General features: G+C 46.1%; 1 protein-coding gene across 7 annotated transcripts in view; it reads right to left on the reverse strand.

The window, feature by feature from the left end:
• Positions 1-26,943, reverse strand: part of LOC106747522 (histone deacetylase 5) — a 114,144-nt gene that overhangs the window by 37,042 nt on the left and 50,159 nt on the right. For 4 of the 7 annotated variants that reach the window (XM_014625108.1, XM_014625109.1, XM_014625111.1 and 1 more), the window contains one exon: positions 12,581-13,016. The exons of the other annotated variants lie outside the window; for them this stretch is intronic. In XM_014625108.1, the coding sequence (XP_014480594.1) occupies positions 12,581-12,635 (55 nt within the window). In that variant the 5' untranslated portion in view covers positions 12,636-13,016. The remainder of the gene's footprint in view (positions 1-12,580; positions 13,017-26,943) is intronic. 7 annotated transcript variants of the gene reach the window in all.

Below are 26,943 nucleotides of genomic sequence, written 5' to 3' on the forward strand. Positions count from 1 at the left end.
GAGATCTGCCGGCGATCGCAGTTCCTTTTTATTCCCTCGAATCGAGCGATCGCAACGCATGTATGTATATGTAAACACGCGTGTGTGCGCGCACGCACGTACGCACATATACGCACGCGGATGTGCCGCAACACAAAGCCACTCTCGATCTATTTTCAGCCCGAAGGCCGTAATAGTCCGACGACGACGAGTGCCGGCACAGTCATCGCGATGACCTTAGTATCGCGCGTACGTCTCTGATCTATTATTATTGCAGATTAATCACCGTTTTATCAGCCGCAACTCGTTATACCTGAATACCTCGCATACCTCGCGAAAGTGTTACGTAGCGAAACACGGAATATCTTGCCGAGTAGCGGCGGCGGCGCGGGCCGATTCGCGAAACCGCGAGCGTAGAACGAACGAGAGATTCGGCGATCGCAGACGATCGCAGCGACGGACGGAATCGCTCGATTATTAATTTCGCGATGAGCTCGGAGCCGTCGCGAGCGAGAACGCGAAGGAGAAGAGGTCGCACGTGGCGCAACCTCAGTTATAATTTACGCTTTAATATTCTTCCCGATAACGAAGTTTTTGATGTAATTTACGCCGACGCGCGAAGCGAGACTTTTGCATCAGTTTATCTCCCGACGCGCGGTTTAATCGGCGAGAATTTCCGATTTATTTAACTTGCAAAGATTTATTTACGAGATGCATTCTCTCTCCTCCTCCCCCTTATTCTAGGAATACCGTCGACGAACTTCATTGAGAAAAGATCGGCATCAACCTCACCGAAGATCTCACGAAGCGTTCTCGGAACGCGCGATAAGCTCAAAGAGAGCGCATTTCGCCGTGTGAGATCTCGCGTATTGAATTAAAATCGGCTTTTCCGTGAACTAACGACGATGCGATTAAATAGTCAAAATAACGACTCGGGGAATCTCGAGAGAAGAGAGTGAAAAAAAACTGTGGAAGGCGGATGAGATACGCAGTTACTCGTTGAAAATGATTGGATTGAGATTTCTTCAAATTTAATCAATTTCATCGCATCCAAATAAATTTCATCATTGGCGTGCTCCAAAGAAACTAATGCTTCGATTGATAACTACGATTGTTCGACTATCCAACGAATATGTATCTTTACCTTAAATAAAAAATTAGTTTGAAACAAAAGATAATTTTCTCACGAAGAAATGATTTGTCTCATCTTACATATTTGTTGTAACCAAATAATATTTTATACGGCTAAAAGATATTATTTCAAATAACAGCGTTCTTCCTGTTGGATAATCGAGTTTTCTTGGATGAAACAATAAAAAATGTTTACTCAAACAAAGAAACATTTCGTATATGTTGTTTCTATGAAACAAATTTTCGTCAAATAAATAGAAATGCTAAATCTAAAGAAACCTCTCTCTCTGTGCGCATACCTTTTTCATTATTTTTAATTATTATTTTTTGCAAGCATTACTCGCGCTCGCTTATCTATTCATGTACACGTTTCGTTCGCTTCTTCGTACACCAAAGGGTATCACAATCCCCCGTAAATAAAATATAATAATATTTCGCGGGCGTGACCAATTGTGCAAGTTACGACGAACATGGTGTAAGCGTCGTCACGCCACCATCTCCACCTTTGTTGCGGCGTATTTATAGAACGATGACTCTATCGAAGCAAAGAGCCAATAAATATCGATAATGATCGTCGCCGGTCTTTCCACGCGCGTATGAATACGCGCGCGTGTGTACGTGTATGCGCGCGTACGTGTCTCTCTCGTCAAACTCAAGAGATATCAAATGGCGCTTTTAAACGCGAGAACCGGTAGATCGCGTCGGAGGCCGTCGATTGTTCGCGTGCTCCTTTGTCGCTCGCGATAAAACGAGAGATCAAGCACGAAAAAATTACCGTCATCGTCGCTTTAAACGCCCACCTCTCTTTCTCTCTCTCTCTTTCTCTTCCGAGCGATAGCGCGTTACTCTCCGAGACACGACGGATCAGGACGCGGAATTGATTTCGAAACGCCGACAATTTGCACGGCGAGAGATCGCACGGGCATAATCTATCGAGTTTTGTTCGGGTCCCCCACCCGGTTTCATAAAAAAGTCGTATCTCGCCGGAGCTCGTAAAATCTGCGCCAGTGGTGTCCCGGCGAATCTCGCGCCGGGACGGTCGTTCCTCGTTTCCATCGTTACGCAAGGCCACAGTTAATGAAGATTTACGATCGAACGGGGGCTCCTTGCGATTTCATCTTCCCAATGAGAAACGCGACTTGCACACGCGCGCGGCCTCGAGAGAGCGCGTTTCCCCGAAAATTGGTGTCCCCGCGCGGATAACGTGGAAGCGGAAATCGGGGCGAAGTCCGCCGCGCAAATATGAGAGATGTCGATTTTTAATTCTCGACACTCTCGCGTGAATCGCTCGGTTGAATTCGTGGTAGTCCGGTGTATCGGTGGAGGAAAAAAATTAAATCCTAAGGTTCCTAACGAGAGACCGACGAGAGGTTCACTGTCCGAGAGACCCAGGGTTGCCCACCTCAGTTTGTCCGCTCGCCTGGAGATCGGCAAGATGGGGTCTCCCTCTCAAGAAAAAAAAAAAAAAAATGGAGCGTTAATAATATTAATAATAATGATACAACGTACTAAACTCCCGATATCTTTCATTTATTATTATTATTAAAACATCGCCATTCACCGTTGCACTCAATATTATATGTATTGCATTTTGCATAATGCATTATCAAAATGTATCTATTATTTATTTTCCACGAGGAAAAAAATGCTGCTGAATCAATAAAATTTCCAATAGTAGCGTGTGACAAATATTATTAAAACTACTGTGTTATATATTGTTACAATAATTAAAGTATTAGTTTCGATGATATTGCTATTGAATCAAGAGGATTTACTCCAATTACGCATGCTGTTGGAAATGCCATTGACTGAACAGCACTTTTTCCATGTAACGAAATAAACATTTCTACACGCAGTTGCTTCTTCGTTTTAAAGATATATTTGCTGTTACTTATAACGTTTTTTCAATCATGCACTTTGCTCTGAGTTCATAATATATTCGTAAAAATCTTATCGTAATCGATTTTCGTGCAAATCCCGGCTCTTCTGATCCACTCTTAGGTGGTTTCGTTCCACACATTACTCATCATTAAAAAGATTCCTCCTACGTGACTATTATTCAGTGAGGTCGCTAGAATACGCTGCGTTATTTGTTGCAACTCATTCAATTCCCTATTACACCGTTTACAAATATTTTGCCGCATCGGCCTGGACATTTTTTCTTTCACCCGGAAATTCCGGGTGAAAACCGGAGAGAGACGACGGAGCCTGGGTCCACCTAGGAGATCTCTATCAATCACCGACACACACCGATGGCCCCTCGAACTTCCGTCCCGGATTATTCGGCGGCGGCGCCGAAACCGCTCGGAAGGATTCGCGCTGGCCGCGAAAGAATGCACCGGCCCAGGCTGCAGCGCCCACGGTGAAACGAAATGGGGCGACGGAGAAGGAAGGTGAGCGGGATGAGCGCTGAGTTAGTGAGCGAGTGAGTTAGTGAACGAGCTTGCGTGCGTGAGAGCGAGCGAGCGAGCGAACGGAGGTCACTGCACGGCGCATTCCTTCGAGTCAAGTCCAAGGTTAATCCGAGGAGGGCCCCACCGCCGTTAGTCCTCTCTCTCCCTCTGCCCTCGCCTCACTTTGGTATCGCGCCACGCGGTCTTACGCGTTTTCATTCTTCCCCGCGATCCGGCGAAGACCGCTCGCCGATCGCGGATAAATCGTTTCCCGCACAATCGGCAGGAACGATCGCCTCTGACTCGTGCGTGAGTCATACGAAGCTTCGATCGCGTTTCGCCCGTTCGGAGCGTGTCTAGCGATCGATATGTTAAAATTATGAGGATTCTCTCCCTCTCTCTCTCTCTCCTTTCTTTTTCTCTGCGAAATTTATCTCAACTACATACCTAAAAATCTGCGATATTTTGTTTTTACCGTAACGCTCTCAGAAAGCTAAACCCTAGAGCCATGTATCTACGCTGAGAGGAAATTATAGTAATTTGCGGCCTCAGCTAGATCTTCTAATTTTAACTCGAAAAAGTGGTAGTAATATGCATGCGAGGTTGTTATCATTGATTTAGTAGAAAATCGCTCTCCTCGCTATAATTATTTTAAGAGAAAGAGAGAGAATTATATATATAGAATTAAAAAAAATTTTTAATATTTGTTACTACAATCGTATAAATGAAAGGATTATAGTAGGGAGAATCCTTCTTTTAGTAAATCAATGATAATAACTTCACATGCATATTATTTTTGAGTTAAAATCAAAAGAAGATATAACTGAGGTCATAAATAACTATAATTTTCTCTCTCTCTCTCTCTCTCTCTCGCTCTCCCTCGATTCGTTTGTATCCGCAGCCGGAAAACTCCGCAGTGGTCGCGTCTCTCTCGAGTATCATCTTTCTTGCACACATATAATGATTCGCTTCAAGATCGCGTCGAAGGAAACGGCGTAATCAAAGCTCATTACACGCGACGGTGGCGGCGTCAATTATATCCGCGGCTTATTGCGTAACCGCGTCTAATCACCGACGTAGTTGCTTGTCGGTTTCGTTCACGATTCATTAGTTTCCGCGTACGAAAATGCGGCACCTGCATGCCCTGACACAGAATCGAACTGACCGAACGAGGAAGAGCGAGGTAAAGACGGAGAGAGGAAGAGGGGGGAGAAAGAGAGATCGGGACGGTGGAACGGACCCTCCTGGAATCTTTGTCGATGATTGATATTACGACATTCCTCGTGGATCGAGTCGCCGCCGCAGACGCGTGTGTATGCGTCGCCGGATAAGAAGTAAAAATACCGAGGGGATAAGTGCACACGACGTGCTTACGGCGCAGGATTGACTCTCCGAGGACGAATCGAAGTAATGTCCGGTCGAAACCACCTTTTTCAGTTTCAGAAAACGAATATTCGGTCCTTTTACAGTTTCGGCTGAAATTGAAACTCTAGCGGAAGTTTTACAAAAGTTAAAATGGAAAGATGGAATATAAATTTCACGATGAAAGTATATATTTATAATAAAACTTTACTAAAAAAAATTATACTTTGCGTGTGTGTGTGTGTGTGTGTTGCTTTATTAAATTTTATTAATTTTATTAACATAACGTTGAAGATTTCGGTTGCTTCAATAATCGATAGAAAAAAACAAAACAACGAGAACTATAAATTAATAAGGTACTAAATTTTTTTCAATATTAAGCGATAAATTTGTCTCCGATCGAATCGAGGCGGAAAGCTAGTCAATAAAGATTCTCCTCCCGCTTAAAACGTTCTAATGCGATCATTTCCGTCATTAATGCCGCGGTGAATTTTTCGCAAAGATTCTTATCACTCGCAAAATTCGCGGCTTAAAGTCCACGAGAGGGATTTGAGAATCTCGCTTCCGGAAAGAGGTTTGCGAATTTTTTATGCAATCAATAGCCGGGACCGACGGAGCGAGAGCGAAAGAGGAGAGGTCGGTCGAGTTAAAATTTGCAAGAATCAACGCAATGACAAAAAAGTTCGTCGATACAAATGAGAGAGAATACGCGACCGCGCTCGAATGTCGCGATTGCGCGCGAGAGTCGTGCATGCACACATACACACGTACACACACAAGTACACGCGCGTACGACTTATGCACGTAGAACCGAGGCCAGAAATACCTGGCTGCTAGGAGTTAAATTATTCAGGAAACTCCATGCGATTCGCAGATATTCTCGGAAAGTGCTCGATCGACGCACAGAGGGAACAAAGTTACATCAAACACAAATCGCGATCAGCCGTATCAAGCCGGGGCGTCACAGAGTTTTTTTTTTTCACAAAGATTCCCTTCCTCGAGAATTGCTCTTCTTAACAGGAATGTAATCGCCTTGGGAGATCAAACGCGCCCGACATCGAGGATAATTTTCAAGACGGTAACGCGACACGAAGAATTGATAAATGTGCTGTTCGCGAATTAATCCACGCGACATTGTTAACGACGGAAAAAGTATGCGTGAAAAAAGTATTTTTTTACGGAATGAGCTGCGCAATCCTGCGTCGTAAACATTCCCAATTTCCCACCTCTCTGCCTTATAGATATGCACACGGTCGACTTAATTAACAAAACAATCTCCGTCGTCGGCGCTTTGCGCGGCGGTGCAATTCAGGATCATTGGCAACAGCATGTGCCGTGTTTACCAAGTCATCAAGTTGACAAAACACGCATTACGTAAGCGAATTACGCGGTACTTCGGACGACTCGGCTTATCGTTCGTTCCGTAATTACCGATGTTTTCACGTAATCGGTCAAATGAGAAATTACGCGATTCGACTGCTTCTTCCATCTCGCGAGAATTTATTTTTGTATCGCGCAAAATGTATTACATAGTAGTTATCGCGGAGTCCGCGGTAAAAACGAAAAATAACCAAGAAAACAGAGAGAGAGAGAGAGAGAGAGAGAAACAGATAAACAGAAGAGACAAGTAAAACGCGACACCGGGAATAATTCTACTTCGCAATCAGTATCGCGATTAGTTTCCTCGATTAGTCCGTTGTGTTCGACCATTTCCGAGGTTGTTATCAACGACGAACTTTATCGCACCTGTTTCTCGACGAGTCGCGAATTTCTCTTTCTAGCTCGTCAATCCAGGTGAACTCGTGAAGTCGTTTCCAGGTTTCGCTATGTGATTTCGCGTCTCGTATTTCGTTAAATAAATCCCGTGAAACTCTCTCTCTCTCTCTCTCTCTCTTTCTGCATTGTAAACGTTGCACGTCACCGGCCGGTAACGAGCGCGAGTGTGTGCGCGCAACCGCTGGAGATGCGCATTGAAAGGCCGCCGTGTTCCGCGCGTGGCTGCATCTCTCGCGGGCCGCGAAATTCACCGCGACGCACGTTGCACGTGTGCATTACTACTCGTCGGTTCGTTCGTTCGTTCTATCGCGGCGTATTCTGCGCAACCACCGGCCGGCTTTGTGCCCGGAACTATGCACGATGCAGCGGGCTGCCGGGCACGCCAAGCCGCGCGAGTCGTCGCGCACATAGACGCCGTCTCCGTTTGCGAATAATAGCCGATAGCGACGCGACATACATTTTTAAAAAACGTAGCGCCCCATCGACGCTAGAGAGGGAGGAAAAAAAGAAGAGAGAGAGAGAGAGAGAGAGAAAGAGACACGGCGGAAGAGACTCGCGATGGATGCGAACCGACGACGGCCGCGTTTTTCAACTCCCCTCCTCCCCCTCCACGGAAAGAATAGACGCGACATTTCACACGGCTTATGCGCTCCACCGGCTTGATAGACGCGGACGACGTTCAATGCACGTGTCTCGCGAGAGGAAGAACGCGCCGGCCAGATAACGCGGAAAATTCGACCGGGGCGATCGACGTGATCCGAGCGGATGACTACGACGACGATAACGACGGACGCCTCTCGCGCGGTTGTCAGCATTCGCGAGACGTGTAAAGAACGACGTGTGCGCACTTCACTTCTTCCCTCTCGATCGTTCACACGTCACCGGAGACGTATCTTCGTTCGATTTCCACGCTCGCGCTTGCGGGACAGGTATTCGAACGCGTCGCCTTCGGGAGGGGGAAGAGAGGAGGAAGAGAAAGGCATTTATTAGCCCCGGCATATCTCTAAGGGCGCAGAGAGGAAAAAAGGATACAATATGCGAATAGGTCGTGGCGTAAAAAGGGCCAGTGTATGCGGGGCGAAGTGAAAACGAGAAATATCGACAAAAGGAAAATAAAACGGGGAATAAAGCGGGAGTGAAAATAAAAGAAAGAATCTCCGAGGGTGTGTGGGCTCCGTCGCTCGCACGATCTATCGATCGCCCGCGACGTACGTGCGCTTATACGCGTGCTACACGCGAAGCAGGTACGCGTGCGGTGTACAGGACAGATGATCGCGCGACAGACTTCGCGCGAGTCACGCGACTCGCGTGCCGCGGTCTCACGTCCCCGTGAAAATTGGCAGGCCGCGCGCCGAAAGCCGCACTGCGATTTTGCCAGTCAGCGAACAGCAGCTCGCTTTCTGCGCTTCGGCCGCGCGAGGAACAAAGTCTCCCGTCGAATTTCGTCGCGCAGATAGCCCGGCCCGATTGACACACGCAGACCGCAAAGAAGTTCAACTGACGACTGAATCGCCGAGGGTACGATAAGTGTAATTCAAGCCACGCATATATATGTATATCTTAGCCGGTTTTGTCGCGACGCACGATAGAACTCGCCCTACAATCGATCCTTCGAGGGTAATTAATTATACTTAGTACGTAACTAAGTGAGCCGCGGCGGTGTACCGCCGGTGACTGTCACACGGCGCTCGTGTTAAAGGAGGTTGTAAGGCTCGGTGTCGTATTTTTAACGGCGCATTAAGGGGATCACTCGTAAACTTAGTATTTGTCAAGCAAAATTATGTTCTTATACATTTATTTCACATCTTAAATAATAAATAATAAGTGTCAATTTGAGGTGAAGTTGAGATAAACATGTACATGTAATACAAAACTAATACAAAAATATTATTTTTTACTTTTCATATTAATGCTATATTTACGTCAATTGATTTAATAGAGATGCACAGATAGTAGAAATAGATATATGTATTTAAATATACGCATATATATATATGCGTATGTGTGTGTCTGTGTGTATTTCGATTATTAATATATAAATATAAATTAATATAAATTATGAACTTAATATAGTATGAACTTGATATCATTCTACTTTCAAAACAAAATGATCAATAATTCTGAAATTTATGTATCATGTCTGCACATATCAATTTTTAATATTATAATAGTTCTCATCGAAATCATATATATTCTTTTAACTGTTTCTGATGTTTTCAATGAATTTAAAACTTTTGAATACGTTTTAAAACACATTGAAAATTAAAATAGCATCTTGCGACTTTAGCGAGCTGTCACATAAACCACGACGAATGATAATGAGCCTACATTTGACACATGTTCTTTTGAAGAATAAAACCTGTCAATGACGACAGCAATTCGATACCACTGTCGCCATCTATGCATCGTTTCGCATACTTCTCACTAAATCCTCATACAACTTCCTTTCGATACTCCCGAGTTCGAATTAATTCGGTTCTATACGATTCGATCAGGTATTATCGCTTCTCTCTCTCTCTCTCTCTCTTTTTTATAAATATTTCGCGAAAACTCACAAGGATTAAAACACGTACGTGTTTTAATTGGTTTCCACGGAATCGCGTTTGAGAGCTTAAGAGCGCTCGTCGAACGACCGCGCTCGCGCGAAAGAACGCGAAAGGTGCGGAATTCGCGTCGACGTCATTAAAGTGCATCGTTCCCATTCCTGCCGCCGTTATAATGGTTATATCTGCCGCTACGGTGGATTTTATTTAATGCAACCCGAGCCTCACCGGCGAGCCGGCTGCGGCCGTCGCCGCCATGCGCGACGCGTAGAGTGCGTCGACTACGGGCAAAGACAATTAGGGCCCACATTAATTAAGGTAATTGCACCACACGAGCAACCTCCTACAAAGTGTTCTCTCCGGATGTACGCACTTAAACCCCGCCTAACTGCTAATTACAATAAATTTCATATCCATCCCGACACGACGTTCGATCACCCCCCCCCCTCTTCCTCCTTCATGTCCGACGAGGCAGCGAGTTAATGTCTTTTCTCGCTTGTAAAAATGTCGACGGACATGTCGTTGGATGTTGCAAGAGAACCAAAAGTGCCGATGCACCGACTTGTTTCGATAACAGTGGAAATTCGTCCGAGATTGTAGTTAAAACTCGAGGAAGAAAAAGAAGGACGATTGTTAATTCAAGCGACTCTCAATTGGCTAAATTAATTTCGACGCACAAATTAATTTCGAACTTGCACGTTCTAGGAACGGCACGAGTCGACCTACTGGCGATTCTGGCATGAGAAACGACTCTGGCAACGAATCTCTCTGCTCGACTACGACGCGCACGAGTTTCGCGCAAAGGACGGACACAGGCGACGACTATTATCCGCCTGCTCGTTCGCTATCTAATTTTCACGCACGATTTCTCGCCATCCTCGACCCGATTGTCTTCGTGGCCGCCGCGTACGCGTCGTACTGCGGCGTCGGTGAAGCCGATCCCGCGAAAGAGAGAGAGAGAGAGAGAGAAAACGACGGCACGCCGAGTCGAAAGGTCGGCGGCGACGATACGTTTACCTCGACATCGCGCGAGCTGACGAGCGAATCGACCGACTTCGATCCGCAAACCGGGAAAGTCGCCACCGGCGAGTACGACGATATCCCGTCGTCTGGAGATTTTCGCGCGGGGGAAAATCGACGGTGAATTCGTAAAAGGGACAAATAGCCGCCGCGAGGTCCTTTTCCCCTTCGCCAAGCCCAGATGCCTGGAATAAACAATGAGACGCGAAGTCGAAGAGTGAAATTCGCGGGCAACGACGGGACTCGGACGCGACGACGTCCGGGCATAACGCGGACAATAAATGTCCCAAAGCGCGCCGCGCTCAGTGCATCGTACACGTACAGGCGTGCACAACAATGACCTGGCAGCGGGAACTATTATTAGCGAATAAATGTCGGTGTGTAGGTCAACCGTCGACGGTTCGACATACGCGCCCGTACATACAGAACCGGCGGCGCGAGAAAGTGAGAGCACGCGTGCATAACGCGTGTACGTGAGACGTACCACGTGTCCGCGTGTACACGACATATAAATTAACTAGCGATAGAGCACGAAGGAGCGACTGGGTCGTCGAGATCGCCGTCGCTTACGTTCGCCACTTCTCACCTTCGCGCGTCTCCTCGCGGCCGAGCGAAAGCACGCTCTCTCGTCGAAAAGCAGCTCTTTTCATCCTTCCCAGTCATAATTCGTAAATTTATCCGCTAATGGATATTCGCGGAATAATTGCTTCGCGCGCCCGGTGTTTCCTCTTCCCCTTGTTTTTCATAAATTCGCGACGACGCGAACGTAATAATGCTCCGCGAATGAGATGTCCGTACGAGTACCGCATGTATGTAAAATTCAAGAATCCCCCCGCTCGTGAATCAGTAATCGCACGGTCAATTACTCTCGTCCAGATATAGGCGACTTTTCTCGGAACGCCAGTTGTAACCCCATTACAATTGTTTTGCCATCGCATGCGCGACGCCGGCTGCATAATTAAACGATTCGGGATAGTCCCGTCACGCGATGGAAATTACGCTCCTCCGCTTTAGCTGGGTCAGAAAAGAAGTCAGGTCGCTCGATCGCTTATGGTGAGTTATAGACGGTAGGTTATGGTGTCACACGAATTCCCGTAAAGGCAGCACCCCCCGGAGAGGATGATGCCCCAGTTTCGTTATTTCCCCGACGACGCGCGATCCCTTCTCCGCTCGTATCAATTCTGCGCGACGCCCAGTATCGACGATCGAGAATCACAAATAGCTGCAAATAGTACCAGATGTTGCACATATTGAATTATTATTTTCAATTTCCTGCCGGTGCGTCTGCGATATTTAATATGTATGTTAAAGGATTTTCAATTTTAATAAAAATTCTTAATATTATTGTCATAACCAGTTGGAATTTAATTTGAATTTAAAAGCGCCTCGCCACGTGGCCGGTGACAAGTATATCATTTCAACGTTGCTTCACGAACTATACTTTGACGAACGCGAATCGCAGGAAAGTACGAGCGTGTGCTCGTTAAAATTCAAGCGTGTGTGTTAATTCCTGGTTTTGTCTCAATCGGTACGACCATAAGTGGTTTTATCGTATTGAGCTACGACGCTACACACACGCCTCCCCATTGTAGCCAGCGCGGTTACAAAGGAAAAAAGAGTCGTAGAAACTTTTTTTGCTCGCGTCTCTCTGGCCGGTGGCCGGTTTGCTAAGATTAGACGAACACCCGCTATATATAGGATGACATTTGTATACGTGGTCTCTCTCTCTTAAAACGCGAACTCACACGCGCGCGCTCCGCCTCTTCTCCTCTTCCGCTTCGTCGAGCGAACTTTAAGCCGACCAACTTTTCCTTAACGAAAACTTGTCTCGAGAGAGAGGCTAAGTAAAAATAGTTGTCGCTTAAATATTAAAAGGTCAAGACGGAGGACGATAAGTAGCTCGATGTTTCGCCAAGATTTCGCGAGGCATTCAAGTACAACGAGAAACAAATGACGTCGCTCGTATATTTACACGTGTATTGCAGACGTATTATAACAGAGTCTCTCTTCCCTCATAAAAGCACGACTGGACTCTCGAACACAATCAACGTCGGACCGAGTAGAGTTGATCGATCGGCGATTGATCAAAACGGATTCGAGAAGCTTCGAAAACGAAAAACTTGAAGAACGAAAATCGGAAAAATACGGAGAAAGAGAGAGAGAGAGAGAGAAAGAGGACGAAGGAATAAAATAAAATATCCGAGTCTCCTTTCCCCGAGAAAAGCTTTCCCTGCGGGAAGTTTGATCTGAAATTCTAAAGGAAATTTCCTCGCGATCGAGAATGATGGAGGAAAGAAAAGGGAGCTCGCGGAAAAACGCAGCCGAAAGAAACCAGTGTCGATACACAGTGCCGAGTACACGTTCATTGATACGTACCTAGTTGATTCGTGTGGTGCATATTGTAAGTAGTAGTACCATAGTCCAGGGCCATATGCCACACTCTCAGGTAGCAGTATATCCACCGAGATATCTAGTATCCACCGCGGCGGAGGAGGAAGCTCGGTCGTACGCGCCGCACCATCCGGGCCTCTCTCTCCCCCCCCCCCTCTCCCTCACCCGTTTTCTTTACTTATCACCAGTTTTCACATTCGCAAAAACTAGACTCGCGAACGTAAACAACACCGCGAGAGATCGCGAGCTGCGTCCTTCCTCGTCCCACGAGGAAATAGTCACGCGTGCGTGCGTGACTGATGACGACGCGAGAAACGGCGACCAACTATTTACAATCACCATCCGCGTCTTATCGGCGAGACTCTCCCCGCCCGCCCTTCGTCGCCCTCTACCCGCTCTTTTCGCGTGTCCAAGAGTTGATCTAGAAAGAGAATAAAGGAGAATCATCAGTCCATCTGACCTGTGGAGGTCTTGGATGTTTATGAGAGAGGGACGCGGTTCAAGAGCGCGCTAAACGATTTCGCTGTTCGCCGCCGATGCCCAATAATAAGATTTTGATGCGGCACGCGTGCGCTAAAAGAAAGACAAAACGAGAGAGAGAGAGATAAAGCAAGAAATCTATTTTATTGCGGAGATAACTAACTTTTTTCTTTACCGTTTTACACCTCGGGGACCTCCGAATATTATTAACGTCGGCCCGTTCTCACCATTCATCTCCGATCAAGCTGCCTGTTTCTTCGAATCTTTCTTTCTGTTATTTTCTTCTTTTTGTCTTTTTACTTCGCATTTCAACAGGATTTTCGTCGGTGGCGACGCACGAGTCATTTCTGGCGACCGGGTACAAAAATACACGCGACGAGTTTATTTACGACCGCCGGTTAAGAGGCGAGTGCGAACTGCGCGACGCTTAAAAATAGTAAACGGAAACTGAAGATGAAGAAAGAAAAGAGACGCGATTCAAAAAGCCTCTCGATACCGGCCTTCTCGCGGCGATCTCGCCGCGACAAGTTTATTTTTCCAATCAACATCTCGCGCTCTCGAAATTATGTATCTATCAATCGCGAGAAATAGATGCGCGCAATGGACTCGTCGTAGCGAGCGATCGTCAGATAAAATCTATCAATTGCTATCGAAAGATTAAAGTTAAACTTGTCGGGATACAATATCGCGTTGGGAAAACACTTGCTCCTAAAACCGATCGTCCTTCCTTCGTGCAAATTCACATCTGCACAATTGGTGTGGTCACACAGACAAAAATATTACTTGCATTGCGAAGAAACGCAATTATTCGATTCATTCTTCTCCTCTTAAGTAACTTGTCTCACATATTTCATTAATATTTCATAAGATTATGTATCTGCAAGTATATAAGTCCGTCACAAGCATCAAATTTACTCCAAATATATTCTCAATCCTAGCAAATTTAATACTTCAATTATCCTAGTAAATTTAGCACATCAAAATTAAAACTTCGGTTTACTTATTCCAATTAACCGGATTTAACTTTTCTTCGATAAAGTTTATAATATTCTTGGAAATATAGAATCTGGAAATATGAAAATGTAGAATAGAAACGTCCTACTTTTGAATAAATAATGATGAGAGCTATTTTAATATTTATAATGAATATATTTTAATACCGTTATCAAGAAAAATTCTTCGTTCAAGATAAACATTACTTAAACGAAGAAAAATAAATCGAGTAATTGCTTTTCTTCACAGTACAAATAATATTATTCTGTGTGCAGTTACAAAAAGGTTGCGATATATTTCTTTCCCGACGAATTTTGCAACACGCTTCGTATCCAAAAGCAAACTGTCTCTCCTGAGATTTACTAAGAAACAAATTCTCCTATTAAACATGCGTTCTGAGACTTATAAAAAAAAGCGTCACAACCTTTTTATGGCTGATTATACGAGCGTTTGTTTGCAAAAATAAGCTACGAAGACTGAAAAATCGCAGGGCGGTGCGAACTTCGCGCTGTGAAGGTGCTCGGTAGCAGCATTACAGGCACGAAATCCCAATTCAAGAGCGCAGCCGAATGCCAAAGAATGAAAATCTAATTTCGTGCCTCTGACAAGTGTCAAATGTCCTTGCCAACGATGATCGCCGGGGCGACGCGTGCCAAAACGTTGCCAAATCGTATATCGTATTTATTTTTCTGACGGTTGGCTATTTAAAGGTTAACTAGCAGCGCTCACGTTCAATTTTATAGTGCTCCTCTCTCTCTCTCTCTCTCTCTCCCCTTCTCCCTGTCTCTCAGCCCCTTGCTGCGCGAAACACTGACGCAATTAATACGCAACCGTGGATTCTGCACATGTGCTCCGCCGCCGCGATTGATGACAGAAACCGCCGAAGCAGCGAAACACGAGACACGCTGAGAATATCTCGTTCCCGTCGCGATTTATACGCGCGCGCCCCCCCCCCCCCCNCGATCGATTAGCGGGAATAAAATATCGGTCGCGTGATAAGTCACGGGTCTTCGTTTATCAAGCGCGCGCGCGCAGCGTCGTCTGGGACAACGTTGAAATGTAAACCGCGCGCACGAGCGAGCGAGCGATAATATAACGCAACTGTTCGATATAGAATTCAGATCTAGATTTAGATCATCGGCAGAGAAATTTCCTCTCGATACGACGCGCACAATATAATTTACCTCTCTCTCTCTCTTTTTTTTAATGATGCCCACGTGCCTATAAGTAACGCGATATTCCTCGAGTTGGCGAGCGGCACGACGGTAAATCGAAGCTTATTCATCGTCGCCGTTGGGAACGATCGCGATCGGATGAGAGAAAATTGAATCTCCGTACGGGTTCGTCGAGCTCTCAGCGCCGAAGGGTCCCGGGGAAAACGCGGATGACGAAGCGCATGTGGCGAAGAAGGACGATCGTCGATCTTCCTCGATGCGGACACGGGCGAAAGGGAGACAGATCAACGACCGTACAACCGACACGCACAGCAGGAAGACTAGGCTAACGTCGCTCCTTCTCTTTTACAACACGAACACAATGCGCGTCATCGTTGCCTCTCCACTTAGGTATATCGCGATGGAGTTTCATTTCGCTCTTCCTTCGCCAGTCGGAGCCGCGTACGTTTCCATTTCCGTCCATCCCTCGGCGATTCTTTGCCCGCTCAACGTATGTTATTGTTATTCAACCGACGTCACGCGACTCGATCGATTATCGGTGATCGTCGAAGACTCGCGATATCGTGCGTCGTCGGCGATCTGGACGCGGCGCGAGAGGTGAATAAAAGCGGAAAAGAGGTTTCGAGGCTGGGAGGATGGAATGTTCGGGAGAGGCAGTAGTTGACCATTCACGTCGTAAATTGATCCCTTGACTTCGCCTAAGTGGCGCGAATGACTGCCGTGACGTCATCCGCGCTTCCTTTTCTTCTCTTTTATCATAAACCTTTTCGACCCGTGCGGACACTCTCCTCGCCCCCTCCCTCTTCCCTTCCCCGGTTCCTTCCTCCTCCTTCGCACTGTCTCTTAATCGATGTTACTTTATTAGCCGTAAATTCATCTCTCGGCGAAAAGTCACGTCGAACGACATTCTTCCCCGGTTGAAATTAACGCACGGCTCTGCTCTACGTACGTACGGTAGTAGCGCGAGTAACGTAAATCGTCATTATATTACATGGACGATGAACCGTTGCCAAGATCTGCGAACGATCACTTGCCGGGGTATTACTGAACAATCGGAAAAATGTATGACGAACCGCTATGAAAGTGAAAATCGGCTCGAGTTGGATAAACGTGCGATAGGACGGAAGGGAATGTAGCAAGATAACATGCGAAAGGGGCTATCGAGATTCGAGTTTCCACGCGCGTTTTTTTAAGCAGAAACGTTGGGAACGCCGATTGGCATACATAAATATCGACAGCGGCGCGATGAGACGTGGATCTTGAATTCGCTGCGACGTAGTTGCATCGCCCCCCTAAATATCTCTCTCTCTCTTTTTCTCTTATAGTTTTAAAGGCTCAGAACAAATCCGGGTTTCCTCCTTCTTTCTCTTTGGACGAATGAAAAGAAATTGCAAAAGATTTTTCAGCACTTTCACGGATTTTTCTCAGTTCTTTTTCCAAGCAAGAAAAATTGAAGAAAGCGGTTTTCTAAAACTATATTTTCTTTCCCTTTTTTTTTTTTTAACACGGAGGAAAAGCGTTTCCCCTTCCGGAGATGCCAGGATCTGCGAGCCAACAATCAGCATCATATTCGATCTTCGTCCGATCGACCGGTAAATAAACACCTCGCGGGGTCCGCGGAAATCGAACGCGACGCGGATTCATCGATCCCGAGGTCCCGAGTTATCGACGCGCACGATCGAAGGATCGATCGGCTCTTTTCTCCCTCTTCCTCTTTCTTTCGTTGCCTCCGTGGCGAAGCACCACCTCGTGAATGCTCCTCATCGAGGTGGAGGAACCTGAACCATTAGCGGGATGTTGAACTTGCCTCCAACTCGGCCGCTCAGTGCGCAAAGAAGAACTCCGCGAACGCCAAAGGCGATTATAATGGCATGCCGAAGAAGAAGAGGAAGATTAAGGCGCGTTGGCGACCTGCGTCTCGCGTTATAGATATGTGGTGGTCGCGTCGCGGGTGTCCACGGCGAATCTATCGAAGATGATGGATCCGGATGAAAGGAGAGAGTTCCGCGGAAACGCGACTGTCTGTGACGCAACGGCAATCGCAAGGTTACGGAGAACCATTGCGCGGCTCGGGAAAGTTAAGGGGAGAAACTGTTGCAAGTTGATTAAAACACACGGCTCCTGGCGTATTGTGTTACGACACGGGAAACGATGCGTGCTGTGCGCGAAAATTTATTCGGTCGATTGTATCGTCACTGTATAGTATAAATTCAAATGCATTCGGCTTGTTCGGAATTTTAACGGGACGTGTGTAATCGATTGAGGGTGTTTATAATGTTGACCGCGATAAAGAAAGGCGACGAAAGAGTTAAAACCGAGATTAAAACTGCTCCTGAAGAATGACAAAGAACGGATGTATCAGGCTTCTGTGCTTTGGCTCCTCACGACTCAAAATCTCTCAAACCTGTTACTAGGATATTTTTTTATTATCGGTTATTCGAAATTAGGGGTTATTTTGTTATTAGGAACGAAGGATCGTTCGCGGATTGTCGCCGAGTATTTCTGTCTACGTACAACATCCGTAGGGTCCAGCGATCGTTGCAGCACGCGTAATCGTGAAACAGACGGGGGAACGCGCGCGAGACGAAGACAAACCACCACGTGGTCCGCATCAAAATGGCATTCGGACACGTGCCGAGGCATTTGGCACATTTAGACGACGTAAATCGATAAATATAGATCGCGGGGTCAGGTTGGGTCGTCCCTCTCTCATCCATTCTCGCCACTGTATAGGCTTGGTCGCACCCGTTAAAGCCCCGAGGCTGGACACACCTATAATGAACGGATGTTAGCACCGGGCTATGCGGAGAAATCGAAAGACACGAATAATTGATCTCGTCAAATCGATCACAGACACGAACGGACGCGTTCTTTACATATCTCAGGCGTCCGACAAATCGAAGTTCTCTCGCGAGGTAAAGTACACAAACGCACGTTGGAGTACGATTACAGTTTTTACACGATAAAAAATATCTTGTTCTTGCGCTAAAATCGATCCTTAGAAGTTTCGAGTTGAATTCTCAACATAGCGTGTTATGTGTTAATGTAACACAATGTGATTGTGTTATTAGAAGACTTTGTGTTGAATTGATATTTGACATATCCCTAAAAAAAAAAAAAAAAAAAAAAGAGAGGGTCCTCAAAACTTGAATTGTAACGACTCGTTACTTCTTAAGTAACGATAACGGTAACAAATCACTTTCTTCAGTAAATAACGAGTAACGACGAGTTACTTTTCAAAAGTAACTTTCCCAACTCTGCTAATACCACATGCGCATAATATATCCGTGTAACCGAAAGAATATATAAAAATAACACTTTCTTTCAGTTACGTTTAACATCATAAATGTTATTCATAAAGTCATAAAATTTGCTTACAAATAATATTACGGTATTTTTGGCGTTAATTTTGGATACACTCCACTTGTGTTGCTTGTTAACATATTCACCCTAGAATCCGTTAGATCAGGACGAAAAATCTGGGTTGACCGTTCGGGGCATGTGAAGAACGTGTGTTGAATTTAACAGAAAATTTGCCGTGCACGCGAGAAAACCGAAAACGATATCGATATACGAAGGGGTTCCCCCCTCCTTCGCGGCGATAACGCGAGGATAACCTGCGAGTTGCATGGGCGTCTTCTACGGGGCAATGAAATTATTATCGCCTCCGCTCCAATGAGCGGGATCCGGTGACTAACCCGACACGCGGATAACTCGAAAATCTTATCGAGCGACCAGGAGGAGCGGAAGCCCTATGAGAAACGCGGCATGTGTGATGCGAGAGAAGACTATATAGACAAGTGTGCGCACGACAATCATGACGTGTTCCTCGGGGTGACCGAGAAAGTGTGCATGTATATATTCGCGCGGAGAGAAAAGTTGCGGCTAGTTCCCTCCGCACGCACACGCAAACGCGTGCACAGGCGGATCGCGAGTGTGCGATCGGGCGCATATAAGGCGAGGTATTATTAATTCACTAATTTATCCGACATACCGCGATATGGCTATAACCCTCCGGCGCGATTGAACCGGCATTTTTCTCCAGAACCGGAAACTAACGCGCCGCATTGGCACAGTCATCGTGTGGCACGCGGTTGCTGCACAGCGCGGCATGACATTCGATTGGAATAAATAATGAAAGTGTTGTCCGCTTGAAACGTGTGCGCGCGCGTCAAGATACTGAATACCGCAGGCGAGACGGGGAAGAAAAGAAGGGAGGAAGGAAGGAAAGAAGGAAGGAAGGAAGGAGAGGAAAGAATCCGGAGAAACGGGAGAAGCGAGTGGGAAGTTCCAGCGGCGATCGAGCTCTAACTATGAATAAGTACGTGTCGCGTGAGCGGAGTATCACATTCACAGTGCGAGCTCTTGCTTAACCGTTAATACTCTCCAATCTTTTCGTCGATATTACTCTCTCTCTCTCTCTCTCTCTCTGGCGTCCTCACGGAGAAATCTTGGCCGGAGTTACGCGCGTTCGCGAATAAATCATAGAAATCGCGCGCTCACAACCGGAATCATGGCGTAGTATTATTAGTAATTTAACGCTGCACTTTGTAGCGTTGACTCGCGGAAATTGCTATCCGACACACCCGGCTATTATGGAATTAGTCAACGGATTTTTATCTCTCGGAAATAACGCAATACACCGCGTCGTCCGGCGGGTGGAGGGAGGGAGGGGGCGCTTAGGGTTAACGATCTCGATCGTGGCTCCGACCGGGAGTCGTCTCGAATCTAACGATCGCGCGATACACCTCGCCATCGATCAACGCTCTCTAACCGGTGCTGTCAGCGATGGACAGCGACGTTCGACGACTCGAGGCAGAGCGCTGCGCATTTTTTCTCTCGCCGGCCGACCTCCTTCCTTCCTTCTTCGTGCGACGGTAACGGCGCAACCTATCCCCCGTTTGTCTCTCTCTCTCTCTCTCTCTCTCTCTCTTCCTTTCGTCCAGCCCGCGTGTTCTCTTTCTCTCGAAAAATGCGACTACCTGACCGACTGACTGACTGGCTAAATAACTGACTAATTGACTGACTACACACAGAAACATACGGTACTGCACTCAAGTGAACGTTTGTTTCAAATATTTCATAAGTTTATACATCCGCGAATACGTCATAAATTCATCACGAGCATGAAATTAATCCGAAATCTATACTGAATTTTAGAAAGTTTGGTATTTCATTCAAGAATGTTAATGTAACTTGAAGAAACTTCGGTTTGCTCATTCCAATTAACCGAATTCAATCTTTCTTTGATAAAGTTTTGTGATATTCTTGAAAAGAGGATAAATTCTTCCTCCGAGTGAGTGGTAGTGAGCTTTTCTCAAATTTGTGATGAGTACAGTTCAAGACTATTTGTACGAAGAGAATATTCTTTGTTGAAGATAATCATTACTTAAAAGAAGGAGAGTAAACTTAGTTGCTTAGCAGTAAAATGATATTCTTCTCTGTACAGCTGACTGACCGACCGGCCGACTGACTGACTAGCTAACTGACTGACTGACTAACTGACTGACTGGTTGCCTACCTACCTGTCCGCCGAGAGTTTATTTCTCTCTCGTTGAGTAGGCGCCAAGAATCTAAATTCGACGTCGCCACGCCTCCGCGACTTTTCACGTGGCGGTTCATACAACACTCGCGGTTTTACGGCTCGGCGATAAGTCGGCGGCGCGCTCGCGGAAATCGCCGCAAGACCATACAGCGCCGCGCAGAGTGACACACGAGCGGCCACGAGAGTCCCCGTGTGCGGTAAATGACGACGACAATAACGGCAGCGGTCGTGGACACATTCCATCCTTCCTTTCGTCCTTCTTCGTGATGAAATTTACCGAAACCTTCGCGGTTACCTGCACTTTCGCTCCGCGTTACACCGAAAGTCTGACCGTCATCGCGATGAGTCGACGTTCATCTAGCTTTGCTGCGCGAAACCGCTTGTGACTTTGTCGTTACGACAATGGGAAAGGATGATATCACATTTGATATAATTCCCTGCAAGTCTCCCTCCCTTCCTCCTCCTCTCCCGTTGTGACATAATAGAATAATAACGCGGCATAATAATGATGGTGCGCTCGTTCAACGATACTCGAAATTGGAGTTTAAAGACCTGTTTCTTTTTTTCTTTCAATTTTTCCACGGCGAGAAACCGTAACAATTCGTGAGAGAAATGAACAAAAAATCCGATTTTTACCCCTTTAAAACTGTACTAAAGAAAGGAGGAATGTGAAGTTGAATCACTCGGTTCACTTGAAATAGACAAGTTACGGAATCACCGGCACGCGCGGCTTTCGTCACGGATTCCGCAGAAATCGATGAATTCGTCACTACGTAGCGCGTATACGCCTGGTTTGTAATCGACGGGCGTTTTCTACCGAATTAAGCTCCGGTCAACGAGCTCGTGTGTCAGGTGCGCGCCGAGGCGAGAGAAAGGCAGGGAAAAATCAACGAAGCCGAAAAAAAATGAGACAGAGAGAGAGAGAGAGAGAGAGAGAAGGCCGACACGTTTCTCTCGCCCTCGCACGCACCGCTATTTTCGTGTTTTCCCGCGAAATTTGCCACCGTTTTGCACACTTCATCGCCGTGTCTAATAATACGCCTCGGTCCCACACGCATGCGCGCGCGTGCACGCACGCACGCACACGCGGAGCGCCAAACGAGTTTCAGATACGGGCGAACGAGAACGGAGCGTAAAGCCGGGCTCTCGGTATGTCATCGTGCGTAGCGCGGTATTGAATTCTTAAAGGAAAGACCCGCTGCGTGTAGATACGAACGTCGGCGCGCACTGCATAAATTTACACCGGGCGAGCGGCGAAAGTATCAACAAACATCGCGCGCATTTACATCCGCAACGCGTGTGTCATCGCGAGCGTGCGCCACGTCCGCGCGAATAACCCATGAATAGAAAATTTCGGTCGCGACGAAACAGAAGCAACAGAATGTTCTCCGGTTTTCCACGTGAAAAGTTCATCCCTCGGCAGCGAGAGATAATTCCGTCGCACAATTTTTACCGCTCTGTAATCCGTAAAAATCGATTAAGATGAAAGAGGAAAATTCGGAGTTGTCCACGTGACTAGAATCGGGTCGGTTTAACAACGTGTTGACTTGTAACACTCGAGAGTCGAAATCTATTTTGCCGTCCGTTTAAGGGATAGGGAAGACTGGGGCTAATTGGTTAAGGGGGTAAATTGGATAATCAATTATTTCTGCTATTTTCTAACAGATCACAGAATCGAACAACTAGAGATTTCATGCGTGTCGAAGATGGTTAAGAAATCCTTAAGTGTCTGTTAGAAAACAAAGGAAATAATCAATTAGCCAATTTACCCTTTTGGCCAGCTAGCTCTGATCTCTCCTATTCTCATTTGGAACGTATCGTTTGGTAAGTGACTATTAGAACTTTTTTTTTTTATTATAAGACATATTTATGCTTTAACTATATACTGTATAATTTGTATATATTATATCTTCAATATTAATAAAATTTTATATTAATAATCAGTAATTTTGTTAGCGTTGAACGTAAAAGATTAATTGTCACGATTCCGGACGTTGCAAGCTTCTGAATACAAAACGACAAAAATATAATTAAACTATAAACTTGTGGTTATCGTTTTCGCCACGATGAGGTCAATATCTTTAATATTTCGATCTTTAAAAACTCCCAAAGCTGAAAAAACTGGCCGAAAATCGACTTTCCTCCTTTAAGTCGTGCCGTTTTGTCAAAAATAAATTTTTATTCTGCAACGTGGTAGGAATGATAGCCACAAGTTTTATAGTTTAATAATTTTTCGCATTTTTTTTTATTTCAAAAGTCTTCAACGTCCAAAATCGTGGCGATAGTGCAAGCAAATCTTTTGTTCGATACTGCACAAAATTATTTATAACTTGATTAGTATTGAGTATAATAATGTGTAGAAATTACTATATACAGCTAAAATATAGATAAATATTTGTACGAAACTTCAGAATTGTATGTTTCATAGTTTTTTTTTCGAGAAAAAAAAAAGTCCAAAAACCTACACTTACAGAACGACGTTTCAAATGAGAATACCCCTTTAATTACCAAGTTCACCGCAGGCGATTATTCGCGATTACACCGGCAGCCGCGGGAACTCGCTATGTGGGTCGGCCGCGAGAAGAACGAACGGGGCGATCCATTGCCTTCGCGAAAGAAGCTACGCGATATCGTGCGTTTTACGAGGGGAAAGTTTCTGTCGTGCCTCTCTCGAGCACAAGTGTTAAATGTGCGTACGTGTGTGTACGTGTGTTGCGTGGCGCGCGCGGGTTACGCGGCTACGTGCGAGGGGAACACAGCTTCGGAAGTAAGGTTCTTTAGCTTCCACGTCGTAAATGCCGCGGAATCGATGGCGATATGCGTCACGAAGGGAGGAAAGGAACGGAAGGAATCATCGGGGAGAGAGAAATTCGCGAGACGCATCGCGCGACCAACGTGGAATTTCAATTTCCGCGCGCGCGATCCGGAAGGTCTTAATAGACGCGTTATCGCGACTCTATGAGAGCCATTCGTCTTTGGACGGAAACGTCGACACGTGATTTCGTATTTGTACGTGGAAAAAAGATTAGTACAAATTTATGATTCACATTCTCGTGTATAAGTAAAAATATATAATTTTATGTGATGATAAAACTTGCTCTTATACACGAAAAAATTCTTTACAGTTCCACTAAAAATATCATATCCTTGTTATTCAAGAGTCATTTTTATGAATTGTCAGAGAAAAATATTGGATAGAAAAAGCGATATCATCAAAGTGACACTATTCTTTGTTTGAAGATATCGTTCTTTTCTATATCTTAATCTATATCTTCGAAGATAACGTTCTTTTATATATTCAGTATTTTCCTTTAAATTATTCTCGTATAGGATGAATATATTTTTAGTGATACTATATGAAATATTTCTTTATTTACGAACAAGTAGTCTTTATACAGGATTATATATTCTCGTAATAAGTAGAGCTGGGTGAAAAATACGAGCGACTTTAAAAATCGATTTACTCCACTACTATTAGGGCAGGACTAAGTTATAGATTAATGAATACGTGCGTTCACTTACCGCCAAGCACTTTTCCATTTAGTTATGGAGCAATGGAGCGGCAAATAACATGCTTTGGAAATATAATTCCTTAAATTTATAAATGGCTTTCTAATATCACCCGTTTCTTCGCCCCACCCTGCATATGAGAATATGACTATCTTGAATTGATATTAATATTTCCTGTATACTCGAGACTGATTGAAAGCTCTCTGCTGATCGTAACGGACATCACGATCCCTCGCAGTTTTCCCCGGCTCGAGACTTCTCCCCCGTCGATTATTTGTCGACAGCTTGATCTTGTATTAATTTCCCCCGTCACAATTTCACGAGACGAGAGTGGAAGGGAAAGAGAGAAAGGGGTGTTCGATTTTAAAATTGTAAGAGGCCACGGACCGTGCGTGTGCGCGCGCGCTCGTCTAGACATGATCCTCGTAAAATTGGAACGTGTTTTGACTCGACGGGCGCGAGTCCAATCTCGCGAGTGTTTCCTGAGATATCCTAGAATCGCGACGAGGCGCGAATCCGCGAAAGAATCCGATATTCCGCGCTCGCGTGGCTCCCCGTTTAACCCAATTAAATCGTGCGCGTCTCGGCGCGCGCCGCTAATCGGCCGAGCGGCAATCCGCATCGCGTATATTAATCGCGCGCGTCGTCGTCGATCGCGCGAAATTATTAATGTATCAGCGAAGAGGAAGAAAGTCGCGCGGACGCACGCGACTATCGGCGTTATCTGATTCGTATACAAAATACGGAAGGCTCGTGTGGCCAACGTGCGAATCGATCGATCGCCCGTTAAAGGGGAACCCGTTCCGCCGCGAATGAAAGCAGCGAGCCGACATTTGCACTCTCGAACGTGGGTCAATTAATTCGGAATCTCGTGTGCGCGCGATGACAGCCGTACACCACTCTCGGATATTCGAGATACGCATCGTGACAACCGCGTGTCTCTCTATTACGCAAAATATTATTAATGCCTTTGTAGGCTCGATAAGGTTACCGAGATATCCGCTGTTTATAAGCGGCGCAAATGTCAGCTCCGACTCTCGCTCGTCGGAGGAAGTGCGCGCCGAAGGGACGAATCATCGTTATTCAATTCCGTGAGTGAGCTTTCGATTCGACGAACGTGATCGTCGTCATCGGTATTGCGCGATGCACAACTCGCGCGTAAATCTTCCTCGACGCGCTGTTTTCGTTCGTTGACCGCAGCGCGACGACGTTTCCTACACACGGGCGCGACCGACAGACACAGACAGAGCCGATGGGGATCGATGGATCGAACCCGCTCGATCGCCGCTGCTGCTGCGTCGCGGCCATAGCGTCGCTATATTCATTCACCGTGCGAGTGAAAACGGAGCTCCCTCCATATCTTCTCGAACGGCGAACGTTCGTCATCGTCGACGTCGTCGTGTAAATCGCGATACCACCAAGTGTGTTGTTCTCGGTTCGCGAACGCTCGCGTTTCTCAGACGCGCGAGTGCCTCTCCGTAAACAAGGCTATCCCCCACGATGACGTTACAATGACATAAGAAGAAACAATTATTTACTTGAAATTAATTATAGGTGCGATTCAGATCTACAGAGAGAGAGAGAGAGAGAGATGCAGACTCGCAATCTTGAACGAAGCAAATACGAACGGAGAAGTTCTCTTCGTCACGAAGCTACGAACGCGTTTTCTCTTTTAGACACGGTTGCATCCACCAGTGCGAAGGTGAGTCGGATAATAATAGTAATAGTACGCTTTCCCTTTGTAACACACAACGTAATGATTCGTAATTTCTCTCGAGTAATTTCCCAAACGTTCGAAATAGCGCATCATTACTTGTACCAGACCCGTGCAACTTATTTTCCCGTTGTTCCCGCGACGGGAATATCCAGCGATGCTGCATTAGACGACGCTGATAATATCAACGTTAAACATTAACGTTGAATATCAATATCGAAACGAGATAGATTCGATATGTTGTCACACTCACCGAAATTAATGTGGAACGCGCGTACGATTAAAGGCCTATTTAATATCCACACAGATGCGATGGGCGACGCAGGCGAGCGAGCGAACGATCGACTCCGAACGTGGGCGTCGCATACAACAGGTGTTCCCTGCGTGCGAAGCATTTTCCTGTTGCTAGAGAGAGAGAGAGAACAAGAGCGAGGGGAAGAGAGAGGGAGAGACTCGCTTTCCTCTCTCCCTCTCTCTCGCGCTGCCAGCGACCTTTCCTCGCGATCGGGGCTCTTCGCGTCGCGTGAAAACGGCCAGTCCGACGATCCCCGACTGGATCGGTCGTCTTCGACACTCCGACGCGTTCGGCGACCATCTGATTTCCATGTCACGTTGACGTGGAACGTGATCTTTGTATTAGACAAATGAAGCTCGCGCTAGCGAGCGAGCGGTCGGTTGCGTTTAACGCTGAAACACGCGACGAGAATGCGCGACTTGTCGTCGCCTTTGTCGGCACGACGCAAGCCGCGCGGAAGAGACATTGACGTCTCTCGCGAGAAAGAAGCGTCATTATCGCGCGACGCAAAACAGAAACGCCATGCAGTCTGTTTTCGCCGATGGGGATCATTAATATTCAATGCCATAAACCCTGATAATAACGTGTCGCTGTGCCAAGCAGAGCGCGAAGGAAGAGGGAGATATGGGGGGGGGG

Source organism: Dinoponera quadriceps, unplaced genomic scaffold, assembly GCF_001313825.1.
Source record: "Dinoponera quadriceps isolate SergipeBrazil2010 unplaced genomic scaffold, ASM131382v1 scaffold2159, whole genome shotgun sequence".
Taxonomy (NCBI): Eukaryota; Metazoa; Arthropoda; class Insecta; order Hymenoptera; family Formicidae; genus Dinoponera; species Dinoponera quadriceps.